The 19,277-nt window shown below is 47.0% G+C and overlaps 1 protein-coding gene across 3 annotated transcripts in view; it reads left to right on the top strand.

Moving 5' to 3' along the window:
* The window catches only part of PIAS2 (protein inhibitor of activated STAT 2), a 58,296-nt gene that overhangs the window by 21,884 nt on the left and 17,135 nt on the right, over positions 1-19,277 (top strand). For all 3 annotated transcript variants that reach the window (XM_040336461.1, XM_040336470.1, XM_040336480.1), the window contains exons 6-10: positions 383-517; positions 681-786; positions 10,125-10,198; positions 17,452-17,612; positions 18,134-18,267. In XM_040336461.1, coding sequence (XP_040192395.1) covers positions 383-517; positions 681-786; positions 10,125-10,198; positions 17,452-17,612; positions 18,134-18,267 — 610 coding nt within the window. The remainder of the gene's footprint in view (positions 1-382; positions 518-680; positions 787-10,124; positions 10,199-17,451; positions 17,613-18,133; positions 18,268-19,277) is intronic.

Below are 19,277 nucleotides of genomic sequence, written 5' to 3' on the forward strand. Positions count from 1 at the left end.
TAGCAGCCCCTGTTTTACTTGCCTGAACCAGGTCTTTCCCATGCCGGGAGCAAGCACACCAGCTCCAGCCAGTGTCTCGGGGCCTGATTGGATAGATTGATAGCAGCGCAGCCATTGGCTCCTGCTGCTGTCAATCAAATCCAATGACACGGAGCGGAGTCCTGCTGTCTGCATCAATAGACCCAGCAGCAGGACATTTGAGAAAAGCCAGGCGCGCCACTGAAGGACCCCAGAAGAAGAGGATCGGGGGCTACTCTGTGTAAAACCAACTGCACAGAGGAGGTAAGTATGAGATGTGTGTTTTTTTTTTTTTTTTTTTTGACAGGTGTACATTGAAACTTGGTTTGCTGTAATTCATGTTCTTCTTCTGGGTCTCTTGCAGGGAAGTGCTCCACCACCCAAAAATGGCGTTGAACAAAAACGACCTGGCCGCCCGCTAAACATCACATCTCTGGTGCGACTGTCATCTGCTGTGCCCAACCAGGTCTCCATCTCTTGGGCTTCTGAAATCGGAAAGGTGGGTGAGTTTATTGCACTCTATTACAGCATGTGTAGCTTTTAAAAGAACAAGAAGAATCTTTTATTGCAGATCTCACATTTTTGTCTTGTCCTTTTCTAAATCTGTTTGTAAAGGACTTCCTCTTAGTTTAGCACATTATAGTCTGTCCTGTATTTTTCAGAACTACTCGATGTCCGTGTATTTGGTAAGACAGCTGACCTCTGCAGTGCTGTTACAGAAACTGAAGATGAAAGGCATCAGAAATCCGGACCATTCCAGAGCACTCAGTAGGTGTATGATTCATTATTTGAAAATCCAGTCTCACTGCTGCTTCATTAAACTTAAAGCGGGAGTTCACCCATAAAACATGTTTTACCCTTAGATTGATGCTCATTTTGTCTAGGGGAATCGGCTAGTTGTTTTAAAATCGAAGCTGTACTTACCGTTTTAGAGAGCGATCTTCTCCGCCGCTTCCGGGTATGGTCTTTTGGACTGGGCGTTCCTATTTTGATTGACAGTCTTCCGACGGTCGCATCCATACCCGGAAGCGGCGGAGAATATGCATCTCTAAAACGGTAAGTACAGCTTTGATTTAAAAAAAAATAGCCGATTCCCCTTGACAAAATGAGCAGGAATCTAAGGTTAAAAAATTGTATTTCCAGGTGAACCTCCACTTTAAGGGCTTAATCCTCTGCATTGTGTAAAAAGGCTGTGTGATCCTGTCTTCTCTGATCCTTCCCTTTTTCCACAGTCCCCAAACCATCTCCTGATAGTACAGAGCCTTGGTGGGCACTCTGCACATGCTCAGTTTGGTGTGTATGGCTTAGAGGTTTTTTTTCTCTTAGAAGAGTGCATGTGATTAGCACAGGGCCAAACCGCACTGTCCAGACAGAGGGTCAGGGGTCCTGCAGCCTCATAGGACAGTTGAGCAGAATAAAAACCCCTCCTACAAGCTTTAACCAGACACTGATATAAGACCCATATTTACTGCTGATGAGAAATGGTATTTGGCAGTTTATATTTACTAAAACTATTACATGTTCTGTGTACTGTGGGAACCCAAATATAGGGTCCTGGTTTAAATAACACACTAACTGTGTCTTTCCATAATGTAAAGTAATTGCAAGTTCTAAAATCTGGAATAGGCTTAAACCTGGGTTCACACTATTGCTATGCAGGAATCGGAGCAATTCCAGTGGCAGTTCACTCATCGCATCTCCCCCACAGGCAGTTCAAACTGCACTCTGGGTGTCAACATAAAGTCAATGACACCCCCAGATCACATTGCAGTGCGAACTGTGAATTCAGGCAGGAATCTGATCGCATGGGTGTGGACACGCAGAGAGCGCTGACAATGGATGGAATGTCTGGGTAGTGACATCACCCATAGGCTTACTATGGGTCCTCCATTGTCTGCTGTCCCTCTACCCTGAAGCCACTGCTGGGAGCCAATGAAATGACCAGACCTATGCACCCTGAGAATCTTTAAGTACATACCGTTTATACTCGAGTATAAGCCGAGTTTTTCAGCACATTTTGTGTGCTGAAAATGCCCCCCTCGGCTTATTCTCGAGTCACCTTTTTGCGCCTGATCTCCCGGACTTGGGGTCCCGGTACCGGCCAGCCATAGGTCCCCACTCTTCCTCTACAAGTGTGCAGTTTTTTCTCTGGCGGACTTGCGGCTGGGGAGCACCGATTTCTCTTCCGTTCATGGACGGACACAGCAGCAATTGACCTTGGGGTATTATCCTCCCTTTTAGGAGATTGACTAGGCAGAAAAAACAGCATGTTAAGTGTTAAACACTCCACACAGTACCTCCCAGGGGGCGGTTCCCCCGGGTACATCCCCCACACTCTGCTCTGCAGTCCCAGTTTTTTTCAGCCTAGCAAGGAGAATGACATGGCTCCTCTGGGCCCATGTGCTCTGAGGCTTTTTTTTTTGCAATTTTCTTGCTTTTCTTTTGTTTTTCCTGCATTTTTGGATCCTGAGATCTACAATCATACTGCCGACTGGGTGACAGGCTGGATCCTAAATCCTTGTAGTCCCCCCAAGTTCGGCCATCGAGCGTGTGTCGGCCTTTAGCTAATGCACTCGGCCGTCCACGACATGCCCCGTTGCTCCAGGGGTGGCCGGTGAGCTATACGCTCCAGGGCACACATATGACCGGGCTCTATGTCCGTGTCACAGTGTGCCGGGCCGACAGCCATGCCATAACTGCACGGACGTTGGTCCGTGATGCCTCCAGCCGGTGGTCGCAGGACGGGTACGTAGCAGTACCCTTGCTTTGGCATGGTGGGGCGGCTGGTGCATTCCTGGGGAGGTCGATCGGGGGTCCGCCCTGCTTTCCTCTCCCTCCTTTCCCCACATTCTGGGTGGCGGGGTCGGCCGTGAGGTGGGGCGTCTGCCTGGGGGGCTCCATCCAGTGGCTGGGGGCTGTGTCTGCTTAGGGGGTGCTGTTTTGCTGCCGTGTGTGCGGAGGGGGGGCCTGCCCGGGGGTCCCAGGTGTTTGCTCTGTGTTCACTGTATGTGGTGTGTTTTACTGTGTAATCACGGCCGCCATTTTGGCGGTGCCGGGCGCCTTTATTAGAGTTTGGCGGCCATTTTCTTGTAGCCCGCATGCTCTTTTTGCATGTTGGCGGCCATTTTGGATTCGGTTTTTGCCTCTAGTGCCTAAAATAACGGCGCGAACGGCTCCAGCACACTTCCTGAGGGACGGCTCAGTACGGAGCAGCGCTCTGGGGCAGACAGCAAAAGCATACAGGCCTGGTCGGGTGGTGAGTCCTCTGGGGGGTCCCCTGTTCTCTGCTGTAGCCTGTGGGTCTTGCCTTGCAGTCCAAGGGTGGCATTAGGGTGGGTCAGCATGGCGTCCGAACCGGATGCTTCTCCCCCAGACAACCCTTAGTGCCCCTGTACCTGCGGCCTCTGTGGTTGCTATTACGGAAGTCCTAGAGGCGTTTGTTGTCAGGATTGAAGCAGCGCGTGGCCAGAGGGGGGTGGGGTAAAAAGCGCCCCCGCCTTCTTCTGGGGATGCCTCCGACACGGAATCGGGCGCAGCTACTGCTCCCGGCCCTGGTTCCGAGGTGTCAGAGGATGCAGGCCTAGTCCACATGGACAGGGAGGATGACTCTGCATTAGGGTCAGCGCATGATAGGGAGCTCTTATCACTGCGGTGCGGGATACTCAAAAAATTGAGGATTCGGCGTAGACATCAGAGATGTCGGTCCCTTTTGGGTTCCGCAAGCCGGCCCGCACTGCAAAAGTGTTTACTTGTGTTCCTTATCTGGAAAGGTTTTTGTACAAGGAATGGGATCGGCCTGCAAAAGTTTTTTTTCTGTTCCAAAATGCTTTGCGGACCCTCCTTTTGAGGAGGCTTTCCTGAAAAAATTGACCTCTCCTCCGTCAGTGGACCCCCCAGTGTCCACACTGAACAAGGCTACCAAGGCTACCAAGGCCTATGGAAGGGGTTCCCGCTTTCAAGGACCCCGCAGATAGGAGAGCTGAGGCTGTGGCCCACTCCATGTTCACGGTGGTGGGGTCGGCGGTGAGACCGGTCTTGGCCGGGGCTCTAGTGTCACAGACACTTACTGAACGGGCAAAGTTGTTGCTTCAGGAGTTGGAGGAGCATCAAGCCCCTCGGGACTGTGTGGCGCTGGCCGACCAGTTGGTGCAGGGCCTAAAATTTGTCTGTGAGTCAGCCCTGGATACGCTTCCCTTGCTCTCCAGGGCCTCCGCCTACGCGGTGGTGTTGCGCCGCCTTGTCTGGCTGAAGTGTTGGTCTGTGGACCAGTCTTCTAAGAAGGCCTTGGTGGACTTGCCCTTAAAGGGTGAACGGCTTTTTGGGGCTTCTCTAGATGACATCATCAAAGATGCCACGGGAGGTAAGAGCACTCTGCTCCCTCACCCTGGTAAGGGTAAGGAGCCTCGCCGTAGGCAGGGGCCCTCCTTTACCGCCCCCAATCGTTTTTTTCGTCTGCCCAGTGCAGCAGGTAAACGCCCCCAGGGCGCTAAGGCGCCCGCTGAAGGGCAGAAGCGCACCTGGTTCCACAAGCCTGCGGAAAAACCTGCTTCTGCATGAAGGTCTGCCCTCGCCCGTCTCTCGGGTGGGGGGTCGGCTTCGCGGCTCGGAGGAGGTCTCTTCTTTCCGACCGGTGGGTTTGCGAAGTAGTTTCCTCGGGGTACAAGATAGTTTCTCTCTTATCCGCCAAACAGATTTTTTTTCCTTGCTTCCTCCGGGTCGTTGGGAGGCCCTGTTTGGGGCTGTTCAGGATCTGCTGGTCAGGGGGGCGATCGTGCCTTTTCCTTTACTGGAACGGTTTCAGAGGTTTTACTCCAATCTGTTTGTCGTCCCCAAGAAGGAAGGGGTCCGTCCAATCCTGGATTTCAAGGCCCTCAACTGTTTTGTCAAAGTGCAAAAGTTCAAGATGGAGTCGGTTCTATCACCTGCCAGACCCTCCGGGAATTCGGTTGGCTGCTAAATGCTCAGAAGTCTGTGTTGGTACCGTCTCAGCGCCTGGAATACCTGGGGTTGGTCCTGGATTCCTCGGAGGCAAGGGTTTTTCTTCCCACAGAGAAATTACAGACGCTGCACACTGTGGTGAGGCAGTTGGCGACCCAGAAGTGGTCGTCGCTTCGCTTTTGCATGCAAATTACTGGGTCTGATGGTGGCCTCCTTCGAGGCGGTTCCGTATGCTCAATTTCACACTCGAGTGTTAGAGAGAAATTCTTTCGGCCGCAAGGTTTTGCAGGCGGTTGTTTAAGGTTGAAGTTCGTCGGTTGAGGAGGTCTGGTTTGTTTGGGGTGAAGTTGGTTTGCTGTGTTTTCCCACCCCTCGATTTTTTATTTTTGACACTGCTTGAGGACATCCCTAAGGTCAATTGCTGCTGTGTCCGTCCATAAACGGAAGAGAAAATAGGATTTTTGTACTCACCGTAAAAAACATTTCTCTGAGTTCATGGACGGACACAGCACCCACTCCTCCTTTGTACTGCTTGTTACGAACCGGGGCTGCAGAGCAGAGTATGGGGGATGTACCCAGGGGAACAGCCCCCTGGGGAGTACTGTACTGTGTGGAGTGTTTAACACTTAACGTGCTGTTTTTTTCTGCCATAGTCAATCTTTTAAAAGGGAGGATAATACCCTAAGGTCAATTGCTGCTGTGTCCGTCGATGAACTCAGAGAAATTGACTTTATGGTGAGTACAAAAATCCTATTTTTTCCAAAGCCGGGCACCCCTTCCATGGACTGCAATGTTAAACGTCAGTCTAGTCATGGGCACAGTGAGGCATGGGGCACAGTGAGGTATGCAGATAGAGACCCTAGGCTTATACTCGAGTCAATACGTTTTCCCATTTATTTATTTTTGTGGTAAAATTAGGTGCCTTGGCTTATATTCGGGTCGGCTTATACTCGAGTATATACGGTACATCTTTTTTCTACAGCAGAGGTCTCCCAACTATGGCCCTCCTAGTCGATTCCCATCATGCCTAGTTATGTCTGTGAATGTCATTGTTTTTACAATGCCTTATGGGAAGTGTGGTTCCGCAACAGCAGGAGGGCTGTAGTTCGAAGGTCCCTGTTCTACAGCACAGTTAGTATAGGTGGGAGCAGTTTTACTTGGTTCTAGGCTGGAATTCCACTTTTTAGCCCAGTTGAGCTCCATATTTATATAACTTTTTTTTTTTTTTTTTTCTTTACACTATAAAGTGCTGCAAGGGTTAGAATTCCCTGTGCTGCCAGCACATAGGCAGCGTCTCTCTCGCACAAAGTAGCAGCCCGGCTCTCCAGTGAAAAAATAACTTCATATGACTGTATATTAAGCCTAACATGGGTTCAGTTGGGCCTTGAGGGCTCATTCATGTTTGTGTGTTATGGCAACACCTTTGCTTTATATGCAGTGCACCCAAACCATGCATTGTGAATGGCATCTCCACACACTGTACACGTGAGTGAAAAGCATAAAGCCCCACACCACTTTGCCATATACCATGCATTGTGCTAAAAAAAAAAAAAAGCTGATGTTCTTATTCGTATATATATATATATATATATATATATATATATATATATATATATATATATATATATATATATATATATATATATATATATATATGTTTTTTTGTTTTTTTCCATCCATTGTGCATTTTTTCTTTGGTTCATGTAGATGTTCTTTCGGGGGTGTACATCAGATACTGCATGTTTCCCCACAATGTTAAAATTATTCAGGCGTTGGCCCACATGGCTTTTTATCAGAGTTCTACAATAAACACAGTTGCTGTAGATGATCGTACTGCTTACATTTCCTCTAGAGCACATATGTCAATCACGAGGCCCGTGGGCCGAATCCTGCGTGCCAGGCCTTTGTGGCGGGATTCCATTTTGCCACCTCCAGTTCTCGCTCTCCGCTCACCACTGTCACGCTTAAACACAACAGCCTTGTAAGGCGCTAGAGTCTAGACTGACTCTAACACCACCCTGATGAAAAGTCCCTCACCAGGATTCATCCAGATATCAATAGACATTTAGAAGGGCTGCCTCTGAGTGACCACTGGGATAGTGGTGAGAAACACATAAGAACATAACACTGACAAGGCGCTCCTAACATGACATGTGGGTGTCGGATATGCACAATATAATACCTCAAAGGGCTAACTAGCAGTGACATCAGAAGCCCAGGTGACAGTGTATCCATTAAAGAGTTTGTTTAACCTTAAAAAAATTGGATCCTGTTCGCTTAAAGCATGTTATACAGCACAGTACCCTTCACATCACTTTAAATACCTGGCTGATCCTGCCAGTTTCTGCCCTTCCCCTGTACCCTGACCACGATAATCAGGGCTGCTGAGCCTGGACACTGTGGTCCGCGTACATGCCCCCATCATCTGCAGCCCTGCTCCCCTGTGTTTGTGTCTTCCTCCCCCCTCTGATATAAGCTATTATACCACATATTTTTATAAATGACATCCACTGGGGAGCTTAAAGTTATAGATCAGAGGAGGGGACTATAGAATTAACATTTTTTTCCTTTTTAACAAACGCCTTAAAACAGTCTTGGTTTAATGGATGCACTGTTCTCTGGGCTTCTAATATTACTGTCAGCTAGCCCTTTTGAGGTCTTTTTATATCATGCATATATGACGCCCACATGTCAGGTGTGCCTTGTCAGTGTTATGTTATGTGTTTCTCATTGGGGTTGCACACTGTGCATAGCGCACCCCTAAGCCCTGCACGCTGTACACAGCACACCCCTGAACTCGGCACTCTGTAAATAACCCACTCCTGAATACTTTAGGTAGTGCACCCCAGATACAACCGGCTTTTTGAGGGAAACCATACTGTTGATGCAGCCTGCAATGAAATTGAGTTTGACACCCCTGCTCTAGAGGTTTCTGTAAGGTATCTAGTGTTGGACTCTACTGGCTGTATATTCTGCATTGCATGCACAGTATACTTATAAGGGTCGACTGATTATCGGTGCGGCTGATGTTCACTTTTTTTTTAAGTATCGGTCACAAACTTACCGATTTGTTACCGATTATTGCTTCAAGGGGTTGTGCAGGCATCACCCCGTTACCATTCTTTAGAGCGGACGGTCAGCTTTCCTGTAATAACAAAAAATGCGGCTCAGCAGCCACTTGTCGGTTATTACAAGCATCGGGAGGGAACGTTCTTATGGCGCCAGCTTAAAAAAATAAAAAAAATATTCAAAATTGTCGATCTTGATGTTTTGAATACTTTCAAGTGCAGTGGAGGGGTTTGGGGTCTTATAGACATCATATCCCTCCATAAAGAGTACCTGGCCTATTATTGTGACAAGGGATGATTAAATTCCTTCTGACAGAAATAAAAGTGATTAAAAAAAAGTAAAAATAAAAAGTTTAAAATCTACAGAATATTGTCACCTGATATCGACTAGTGGCCTGAAAGGAAGGAGTGGCCTGAAAGGCAGCCGAAAAAATCGGTATAGGCCCTGAAAAATCAATATTTAAGACAAGATATTTATTATACTTTTTTTTTTTTTTTGGTACATCTGCCTGAGCACAATTAACTTTTCTATCGGCTACCCGATTTTAAAATCTTTTTTAAAGTTCAGGTTTACTTTAGGAATATGTAAATATTTGAATTACAATCGCTTGGCCACAGTTGCGCCATCATTTATACAAACCTTACATTTCTGTATAAAAGTCGAGCTTTGATTCATAACGTGATGGATAGGGCTTTATTCTCCAGTAAAGTTGTGGGAAGTGCGTTGAATAGTGAAGAATTGCATGCTGCTTTTATCTTGCTTTGATATGTGATTTCCATTAACATGAACTTTGGTTTATCTATACTTTTATTGTATGTAACTTGTGAGGGCTTTCTGATTGAAAACAATTGCAGGGTTTCCTATTTCTTGCTAGAGGTTACTCTCTTCTAATGCCTCATACACACGGTCGGAATTTCCGCCAGCAAAAGTCCGGTGTGAGCTTTTCTTCGGAAATTGCCACTGTGTGTATGCTCCATCGGACTTTAGCTGTCGGAATTTCCGCCAGCAAAAGATTGAGAGCGGATTCTCACTTTTTCCAGACTGATCGTCTGTGGCAAATCCGACACGCAAAATTCCAACACATGCTCTGAAGCATTAAACTTCATTTTCGCAGCTCGTCGTAGTGTTGTACGTCACCGCATTCTTGATGGCTGAAAGTTCAGAGAACTTGTGTGACTGTGTGTATGCAAGCCAAGCTTGAGCGGAATTCCATCGGGGAAAAAACGTCCAAGGTTTTTCCGACGGAAAATCCGATCGTGTGTACGCGGGCATTAGTTGCATAGGGCCAGATTCATTTAGAATCGCGGCGGCGTACCTTATCCTAGATAAGTTACACCGCCGCAATTTTTCATCGCAAGTGCCTGATTCACCAAGCACTTGCGATGAAAACTACGCCCGCGGCCTCCGGCGCAAGGCGGGCCAATTCAAATGGGCGTGTGCCATTTAAATTAGGCGCGCTCCCGCGCCGGACCTACTGCGCATGCTCCGCTTCCTAACTCCCGCCATGCTTTGCACGCCGTGACGTAATTTTTTTGAACGGCGACGTGCACTTCCGTATTCCCGGACGGCTTACGCAAACGACGTTGATTTTTAAATTTCGACGCGGGAACGACGGCCATACTTTAGACAGCAATACACTTGCTGACTAAAGTTAAGGCACCAAAAAAAAAGTGTAACATTGCGACGGGAAACTAGACTAGCGGCGACGTAGCGGACGCGAAAAACCGCCGTGGATCCGCCGTAACTCCTAATTTGCATACCCGACGCTGGTTTACGACGCAAACTCCCCCCAGCGGCGGCCGCAGTACTGCTTCCTAAGATCCGACAGTGTAAAACAATTACACCTGTCGGATCTTAGGGATATCTATGCGTAACTGATTCTATGAATCAGTCGCATAGATAGAAACAGAGATACGACGGCGTATCAGGAGAAATGCCGTTGTATCTCATTTGTGAATCTGGCCCTTAGTTTGGTGCTCACACATTAAATCAAAGTTGTGCTTCTGAGCCATCAGGTGGCAGGATGTGTGCACAGTATGTTGTCAACCACATTTGCTTTGCAATCCTGATTTGGAATTCTTGATTTTTGTGTTCTTCAGTAAAGGAGAAGCTGACTGCAGATCCAGACAGTGAGATTGCCACCACCAGCCTGCGTGTCTCATTGATGTGCCCTGTAAGTACGGCTTTGTAGTAAGTACATTTATTACATCTATCTCTTCTTCTTTCTTTTATGATCGATGTGTAGAAAATGTTTGTTTTTTTTGTTCAGTTAAGTCTCTAGTTTTTGGTTTGTATTCCTAATGCACTGAAAAAGGAAATGCATTTATCATCTGTTTTAACAAAGACTAAAAATTGCATCTGGCTTATTGGCTATACTTTTGTAAGTGAAAATATAAATTAACCAGTCTGTAAATTCAGGCAGTCTTGGAGTGTGTGTGTGTGTGTTCTCGTTCATTCCTTGTGTTCTTTGTTTTTTTTTTCCGGCTTTCTTTTTCTTTTTTTCCCCGAGTTATTAAAAAATCTAAAGCAAAGGAAAAATTCCACAACTGTGTCAGACAACGGGCAGTTAAAAAAAACATCCTGACATTCGGCCTGTGTGTAATTCGGTATGTTTGACCGAAGCTGGCGGGCTTCTGCCGGAAGTGCATGCTGGAAAACCAGCAGCTGATGGACTCCCAATCAGCACTTGTCTCAGCCAATGGTGGAGAGCGCTGATCGGACTGTTCCGGCGGGGTGGCTTTCCCCCTGTCAGAACACAACAGCTCAGCAGGTGAAATCGCTGAACTAATGTCAAAAACAACATTGCACATCACAAAGGACGCCATACCCATAGTGAAGCATGGTGGTGGCAGAATTATGCTTTGGGGCTGTTTTTCTTCAGCTGGAACAGGGGCCTTAGTCCAGGTAGAGGGAATTTACAAACAGTTCCAAATACCAGTCAATATTGTCACAAAACCTTCAGGCTTCTGGTAGAAAGCTGAATATTAAGAGGAACTTCATCTTTCAGCATGACAACGACCCAAAGCATACATCCAAATCAACAAAGGAATGGCTTCCCCAGAAGAAGATTAACGTTTTGGAAGGCCGAACCTGAATCCAACTGAAAATCTTTGGGGTGATCTGAAGAGGGCTGTGCACAGGAGCTGTCCTCAGAATCTGACAGATTTTGAGTGTTTTTGCAAGAGTGGGCAAATATTGTTTGTACCATGCTGATTGATTCATACCCAAAAAGACTGAAGTGATGTAATAAAATCCAAAAGGTGTATTATTTTTACAGCTTCCTTAACATCGTACGACTATATACGTCCTGTCTTTGAAGCGGCTAGCTACCATAACCCCCGGTATTCTCTTCTTCAGCGGGCGTTCCTCTTTCAGATAAAAGTGTTCTTTGTGGCGGATTCGTCGCAAGATCACTTTTAGACCCCTTTCACACTGGAGCGTTTTGCAGGCGCTGTAGGGCTTTCACACTAGAGCATTGCGCTAGCAGAACGGTAAAGGTCCTGCTAGTCGCATTTTTGGAGCAGTGAAGGAGTGGTGCGTTTACCGCTCCTTCACCGCTGCTGCCCATTGAAATGAGACAGTGCAGCTATACCGCTGGCAATGCACTGCTAGCGGCCGAAATGTGGTAAAAATAGCGGAGTTTTACCGCCGACACTATGAGCGACTCAGTGTGGTGTGAATGGGCCCTTTCTGCGGTGGGAACGCAGAACAGCAGAGGCGATCAGATCCTCTTCCTAGCCTGACATGGAGACGAGTGAGGGGAAGATGGCCCCCACCCATCTCCAAATAATTGCAGGGCGGAAGCTATGCCAAAACGTCACTTCCACCCCCCCCATAGCTCTCAAAGGGACATTATATTTTTATTTTAACTGTTGTTCTCCAACAGTGATTTTTCTAGTGACTAATTGGCTGCTTATAATTACGTCAGTACTTTTTTCCCAACTTTACTAAAAATCAAATAAAGTGGTTTAATATTTTTAATGATTGTACATTTTAATTAAAATTTTATGTTAATTTTCAAAAACTGGAGCAAAAAATTGGAGCAGAAATTGAGAATTTGCCTCTAGGAGAGAGAAAACGGGGAATCCTTGTTACTGTAGGTCAGGGCTCGACAAATCCCAGGCGCCAGGTCGCCATTGCGACTAGAAATTTCACCCTGGCGCCTGGGCTTTGATCAGTGACAGGTGCCTCTGCTACAGGGCGGGTTGCGGGGTCTTGGCCGTGAACATGATTATCAGTGGAAGCGGGGATGGAGCAGGAAGAGAGCGGCACAGCAGCGGCTGAAACGGCGGGAGGAACGAGTGGCCAGCAGAGTGAAGTCCAGCTGGGGATCCTCGGCGGTCTGTCATCCACACTGCTGCTGTCGCCCTGCGCCAAGGTATTGCGGGAAGTGACTCAAGAACATCCGGGACCCGGATTCGGTGGTTTCCCAGCGCCAGAGCGCCCTGCTCCTCTGACTGTCTGAGAGGGGAACAGCACGGGACAAGAGGGTCAGTGCCGTTGCCGGGAGTTGGGTGTGGGCCGCACCGGGTGACACCTGTGGGCAGCGGCACTGCTCGCTAACACTACTCGTCGCACAGTCCTCGCCCCAAAACAGCGGAGCGGACCGAAGCCGCCTCCCTCTCCTCTCTGTTTACAGAGGAGCAGGGGGTCCGAGGGACACACTCCGCTGTGCCTATCCACCGAATCCGGGTTCCGAGGATCCCCAGCTGGACTTCACTCTGCTGGCCACTCGTTCCTCCCGCCGTGTCAGCCGCTGCTATGCCGCTCTCTTCCTGCTCCATCCCGCGCTGTTCTGAGGACTGTAAATGTTTTAATGTAGTCCAAATAGGGGGGTGCTATGGGAGGTAAGAGGGGGGGTGCATTGATGGGGGCCTACACTGATGCAGAGGGGGGGGTCTACATTGATGGGGGGGGATCTGCACTGAGGGGGGTGTACACTGATGGAGGGGGGATCTGCAATGATGGGGGGCTGCAATGAGGGGGGTGCACTGATGGGGGTCCTGCACTGATGGAGAGGGGGGTCTGCACTGAGGGCGGGTGCACTGTGGGGGGGGTCTACATTGATGGGGGATCTGCACTGAGTAAGGTGTACACTGATGGAGGTGGGGTCTGCAATGATGGGGGGGCTGCACTGATGGAGGGGGTCTACACTGATAGCTGGGGGTCTGCAATGACGGTGTCTGTACTTAGTGATGGGATCTATACTGCGGGAGGGGGGTCTGTACTTAGTGAGAGGGGTCTGGACTTAGTGGGGGGGGGTCTATACTGAGAGAGGGGGGTCTGTAGTTAATGGAGGGGGGACCATAGTTGGTGGAGGGGGGGGGGGGGGGTGATACCAACCCTAGTAAAGTCACCAAGCCTGGCGCCTAACTTTTTTAGCTGGCTCCTAGATTCAAAGCAAATTTGTCAAGCCCTGCTGTAGGTAACGTTTTTTAAATGTGTGGGGTTTTTTATTTTTTTTGCAAATTTTTTTCTCTGCTCCAATTTATGCTTGTGTCCCCCCAGGGGCAAATAAAAAGATTTTTATTTTGGGAACCCTGTCAAGATGTCCAATAATATAAAGGTCCACTCTATTTTTAAATAAAAAAAACAAACAAAACAAATTGTATTTAAACTATTCCTGTATCTACCTAGGTATTTCATCCTCTCATACCTCAGTTCAATTTCCTGCTTCATAAAACCCTGGAAATGCTGGTATCCTCTTCATTTCACTGGCCCCAAGGCCTGGTACATACTACTAAGGTTTTTTTTTTTTTTTCTTACTCAACCCAGTGGGCTGAACAGAAAAAAGTGACTGCTCGGGTCGATCCGCTGTACTTGATATCCAATGTTAGTACATCACTCTCCCCTGCTGTGCTATTTTGTTCTGAAACACCCCCCCCCCCCTCGGCAAGAACATCATTATTTGGCTGCAGTCGTGCAAGACTTTGTACCGAATTACCCAGTTACTTGCAGACAGATTGCAGAGGCCACAAATGCATTTTCCTCACTGTCTCTAACAGACTGTGTATCCGATTTCCCCTCAATATTGGTGGCCTCTGCGTCATCGGCTGTAGAGACCTTGTCTAATTAGGAATTGCTTGAATCATTGACTGATGAATTTACCCCTGAGGAGTTGCAGTCTTCATCTATTGCTCTTAAATTTATAGGAGACCATTTAGGCTTATTGATGCAGCGTGCATTACGGCAATTGGAGGTTTAGCCTGTTGCTTCTACTAGTATTGTTTTTAGTCTTGGGTTGCTTAAAGCTCCTAAGGTCAGAACCTGGTTGCTGGAATGGACCCATCACTTGGGTCAGGTTCTGGGCACCTCTCAGGCCCGGACCTTCAGAGTCTCTGGTTTGAACTGTTCAGTCCAGAAGCTTTCAGACTCTCCACCTCTGCATGAGTCTTGGAACTGATGTTGGCCTCCTTCAAGGCAGTTCCCTTCACCCAGTTTCCCTCAAACATAGACAATGAAACCGCCTTTTCTCTAAGGGAAAATCGCTCCCTGTTTCTGTATAGGCTGATTTTAGTGATATCAGATACCAGGTTATCAGGTGATGTCCCATGCAGAACTTCATATTCCAGCCTTTGTCAGCCGTGTACATTCCAGATGTGGACCATTAACAGGCAGATTTCCTCAGTTGGCAGCGCCTGGACCTGTGAATATAGTTTCTACACCCAGAGCTATTCTAGGACCTGGCCCAGGTGGGGGGATGCTGTTGTAGAACTTGGAGGCCAGGAAGTCCACATCCAAACAAGACCGTTTTTATATCCAGGTACAGGGATCCCCTGGCAGAAGCGGTGCGATCCTCTGGTGGCTCCATGGGATGAGTACACTCTGACCTATGCCTCTCCTCCCCAGAAACTTCCTGCTGGAATGCTCTGCACTGGCCCAGGTGAATGTTGTATGGTAATTTGGTAAGACTTCTGCCAGATGCTTCAAAGACAATGAATGCCAGGTCATCAGGGTCTTCTGTTCCAAGGCTGGTTTGTCGGTTTGCTTCATGGTTGCTTGCTTTATCAGCTTGGCTTTGGACAGTCCAGATTCTAAGACAGTTTTCCTCCGAGTCTAGAATCCCCACTATGCTTAAAGAGTAAGTTCACCTTTTATAGAAAATCTGTAGCTGACCTTACACTGGACCCCCTTCCCCATCCCTCCCCAGTCCTGCTATACCAGATTGCTGTGATCCTCTGCTGTCTGAAACCTACCAAGCCGCTTCACCGGTCAGGGGTTTTTAAATACTTTCTCTCCTCTCAGTTCTGACAGTACAGGCTAGATGGCTTCTGATTGGTCAGTGTTGTCCATGCCACCAATTAGAATCCCCCCCCCAAAAAAACGTATTGGCTAAGCAATAGGCGTGAGTTTAAGCCTGGACCAGTAAAGCTACTTCTTGGTGTCTGACAGCGGGGGATCAGGGCAATCTGGTAAAGCAGGATCAGGTGAGATGGGAGGGGTACAGGGGACCAGATATTCTGTAAAGGTGAACTTACACTTTAAATCTAGGAGGTCTACTTCCACCAGGACCTGGAAGAATGATGTCAATTGGTGCAAGTCTCCAGCAACTTCTCCATGGGAATTCTCTTCTCCTTCCTGTAGTTGGCTTTGGGCTAGTGTTTGAATTTTGGAAAGCGTCAGAGGTCTGCCCTTTCCATTCTGTTTCTGTTGGTATCTCACTCGTTAATGAAGACTATATATATATATATATATATATATATATATATATATATATTATAATATAATATAATTACACATACACATATACACACACACACACAAGTTTGGACACACCTTCTCATTCAAAGAGTTTTCTTTATTTTCATGACTATGAAAATTGTAGATGCACACTGAAGGCATCAAAACTATCAATTAACACATGTGGAATTATACATAACAAAAAAGTGTGAAACAACTGAAAATATATTTCATATTCTAGGTTCTTCAAAGTAGCCACCTTTTGCTTCGATTACTGCTTGCCACACTCTTGGCATTTCTCTTGATGAGCTTCAAGAGGTAGTCACCTGGCGCAGCACCCCATCACTCTCCTTCTTGGTCAAATAGCCCTTACACAGCCTGGAGGTGTGTTTGGGGTCATTGTCCTGTTGAAAAATAAATGATGGTCCAACTAAACGCAAACCGGATGGAATAGCATGCCGCTGTAAGATGCTGTGGTAGCCATGCTGGTTCAGTATGCCTTTAATTTTGAATAAATCCCCAACAGTGTCACCAGCAAAGCACCCCCACACCATCACACCTCCGCCTCCATGCTTCACGGTGGGAACCAGGCATGTAGAGTCCATCCGTTCACCTTTTCTGCGTCGCACAAAGACACGGGGGTTGGAACCAAAAATCTCAAGTTTGGACTCATCAGACCAAAGCACAGATTTCCACTGGTCTAATGTCCATTCCTTGTGTTCTTTAGCCCAAACAAGTCTCTTCTGCTTGTTGCCTTTCTTTAGCAGTGGTTTCCTAGCAGATATTCTACCATGAAGGCCTGATTCACACAGTCTCCTCTTAGCAGTTCTAGAGATGTGTCTGCTGCAAAAGGTGGCTACTTTGAAGAACCTAGAATATGAAATATATTTTCAGTTGTTTCACACTTTTGTTATGTATAATTCCACATGTGTTACTTCATAGTTTTGATGCCTTCAGTGTGAATCTACAATTTTCATAGTCATGAAAATAAAGAAAACTCTTTGAATGAGAAGGTGTGTCCAAACTTTTGGTCTGTACTGTATATGCGCAGCTCCTTCTGTCTATATGCCATTCCCTTCGCTGTTTATAATCTCTCTGCTTCAGAAAACTGGTGAAACCCACTGGAAAGATTCCTCTCTATTCTTTTTCTCTCCAACACAAAGTGGTTTTCCATGTAGCCATCACCTCTCTGAGGAAAGTGTCTGAACACTTCTTTTTTTAGAGTATACGTAGGGCAAGTTGGTGTTCAGGCCAGGGCTTCTTTTTTGGTTAGGTAGTTTCTAATATAAATTATTAACCCGGTGCTTTTTTTATATTGACATTCAACCGCAGCGTGTGTGCGTATGCGTGTGCGCACACGCATGTGTGCACACGCATGTGTGTGTTTTGCCATTGTCCAATATTCCTGTAGGAGGTAGTGAAGAGTACAAAAATCATATACTGTATTTATTGGCATATAACACTCAGTTTTTTACCCAGAAAATAGAGGGTAAACTGTGCCTGCGTGTTATACGCAGGGGGCTGTGGAAAGTTTTTTTCATGAAACTTCCCTCTTAAAGTTAGGGTGCGTGTTATACGCCTGTGCGTTTTTATACGCCGATAAATACGGTATTTGCCTTGGTCTAAAGCAACCATTCATAACTCCTAGTAAAAAACCTCCAGCCCAGCAGGGAAGCTTTAACATTTGTCCTTTTTAGTAGTATTTATTTTTAATGAGTATTTTGTGTTTTTTGTTCCACCCTTCAGCTTGGGAAGATGAGACTAACGCTTCCTTGCCGAGCAGTCACCTGCACACACCTGCAATGCTTCGATGCCGCCCTCTACCTGCAGATGAATGAGAAGAAGCCCACCTGGATTTGCCCTGTGTGTGATAAGAAAGCCAGCTATGAAAGTCTCATATTAGATGGGTACGTATATGTGGGTGTGAGTAGGGACATCTCATAGCCATGATGGAAGTGTTGGCACTGGCCCTCTTTCTTAGAGAAGCTTTTTACATTTTACAACCAGCAGAGGTGCTAGAGAGGTGTAGTCTCATGTAATGTAAATCCACATAAGTTATATAATGTGAGCAATATTTGAAATGCCTGCTTATGCTTTATAAACCTTTTTATCTAGATGTCTAGATGTAGTATACATTGTGAGTGAGTAACTTGTATAGTACCAAAAATGCGAACTAAATCGCCTCAAGGCAAACATAAGATTATACCCAGTCTTATGTTTGCAGCACACATTATTGTACCGTTCTGTTTTACTGTAAACAGCTGCAGATGGGAAATTTCCCATAGGTACAGTGGTTAATCCAGGCATAACAGGATAGATATGAATACATTGATGTGTGAAAGAGGAGTAGGATTGTGTGTATGTGTTTTTTGTTTTAATACACCAGATGGAACCTTTCTGATCTTTATTTTGTATTGCGCTTTCCCAGGCTTTTCATGGAGATTCTAAACCAGTGCTCAGACGTGGACGAGATTCAGTTTCAGGAGGATGGATCTTGGTGCCCCATGAGACCCAAAAAAGAGCCGCTGACCTCCCCAAGCTCCCAGTATCCACACATTGAAGGTAAAAGCTTCTTTCTGAGAGCTATCTATTGCCATTCAGGGGCTGAGATTCTTTGCAAGGTCTTTCTGCACAGGTGTCTAGGCCCACGTTCACATTGGGCCGATTTGGCATGCGATTTGCCATGCCAAATCGGCGGCTAATGTCACCATTCGAATGGGTGCGACGCCGACTTTGCGGAGCCGCACCAATTCCCAAAAGTAGTTCATGTACTACTTTTGGAGAATTTGGGGCTATTTGAATATTTCAAACCCGCATTAGCGTGAACCTGGGCTTGATGAAGAGTACATCTGGTAGTCTTCATGCCGAAAAAACACTTTCAAATGTCTAGCAGTAAAACAGGCAAACTGCTAAATGCACAGTTGAAAACCATATGTGTGAGATTCCTCTCCTGACAAACCAACCCGCACAATCTGTATGGATCAATCTTCCTGAAAGCAGCATGCTTTGCTTTTGCACATGACTTCCCCCCCACGTATCTTTGTTCATATCTCGCATGCTTTGCGTTTTCTATTAACGTGGTGTAAACCCTTACAAGCCAATTTTTACTACAGGTAAGCTTATAAATAAGACTTGCCTGTAGCTGCCCCGGATATCTCCTAAACCTGCACAGTTTAGGCGGTATGCCCTGTATGGTCATGGGCACTGAGGCATAGGCTCGTTCGTGCCCTTGCTTCCGCTATTGTGCCGTTACCGGCGGCGCATGTGCGGGAGTGACATGATTGTGGTTCCAGCCAATCGCAGCACCGGAGCCCGCGATACCCGGAAGTAACTCCGGGAGCGATGACGCCGTCCGGAGCTGTGTACGGGGAACGCTAAGGGGGCTTTAATCTAAGGTGAGTATTTCATAATGAGACCCGCTCTGTCATCTGGAGGATCTGTAACTCTCTGCACTGAGAGAGATGGCAGACGGGGGTGGTGCTGGCAGAGAGGAGGAAACCGCCTCTATGGGTGGCACAGACCAGGGGCTGCGATATCCCCTCCGCCCACTACAGCGAGCTAGGATGAAGTAT

This window comes from Rana temporaria, chromosome 1 (genome assembly GCF_905171775.1).
Source record: "Rana temporaria chromosome 1, aRanTem1.1, whole genome shotgun sequence".
NCBI classification, from domain to species: domain Eukaryota; kingdom Metazoa; phylum Chordata; class Amphibia; order Anura; family Ranidae; genus Rana; species Rana temporaria.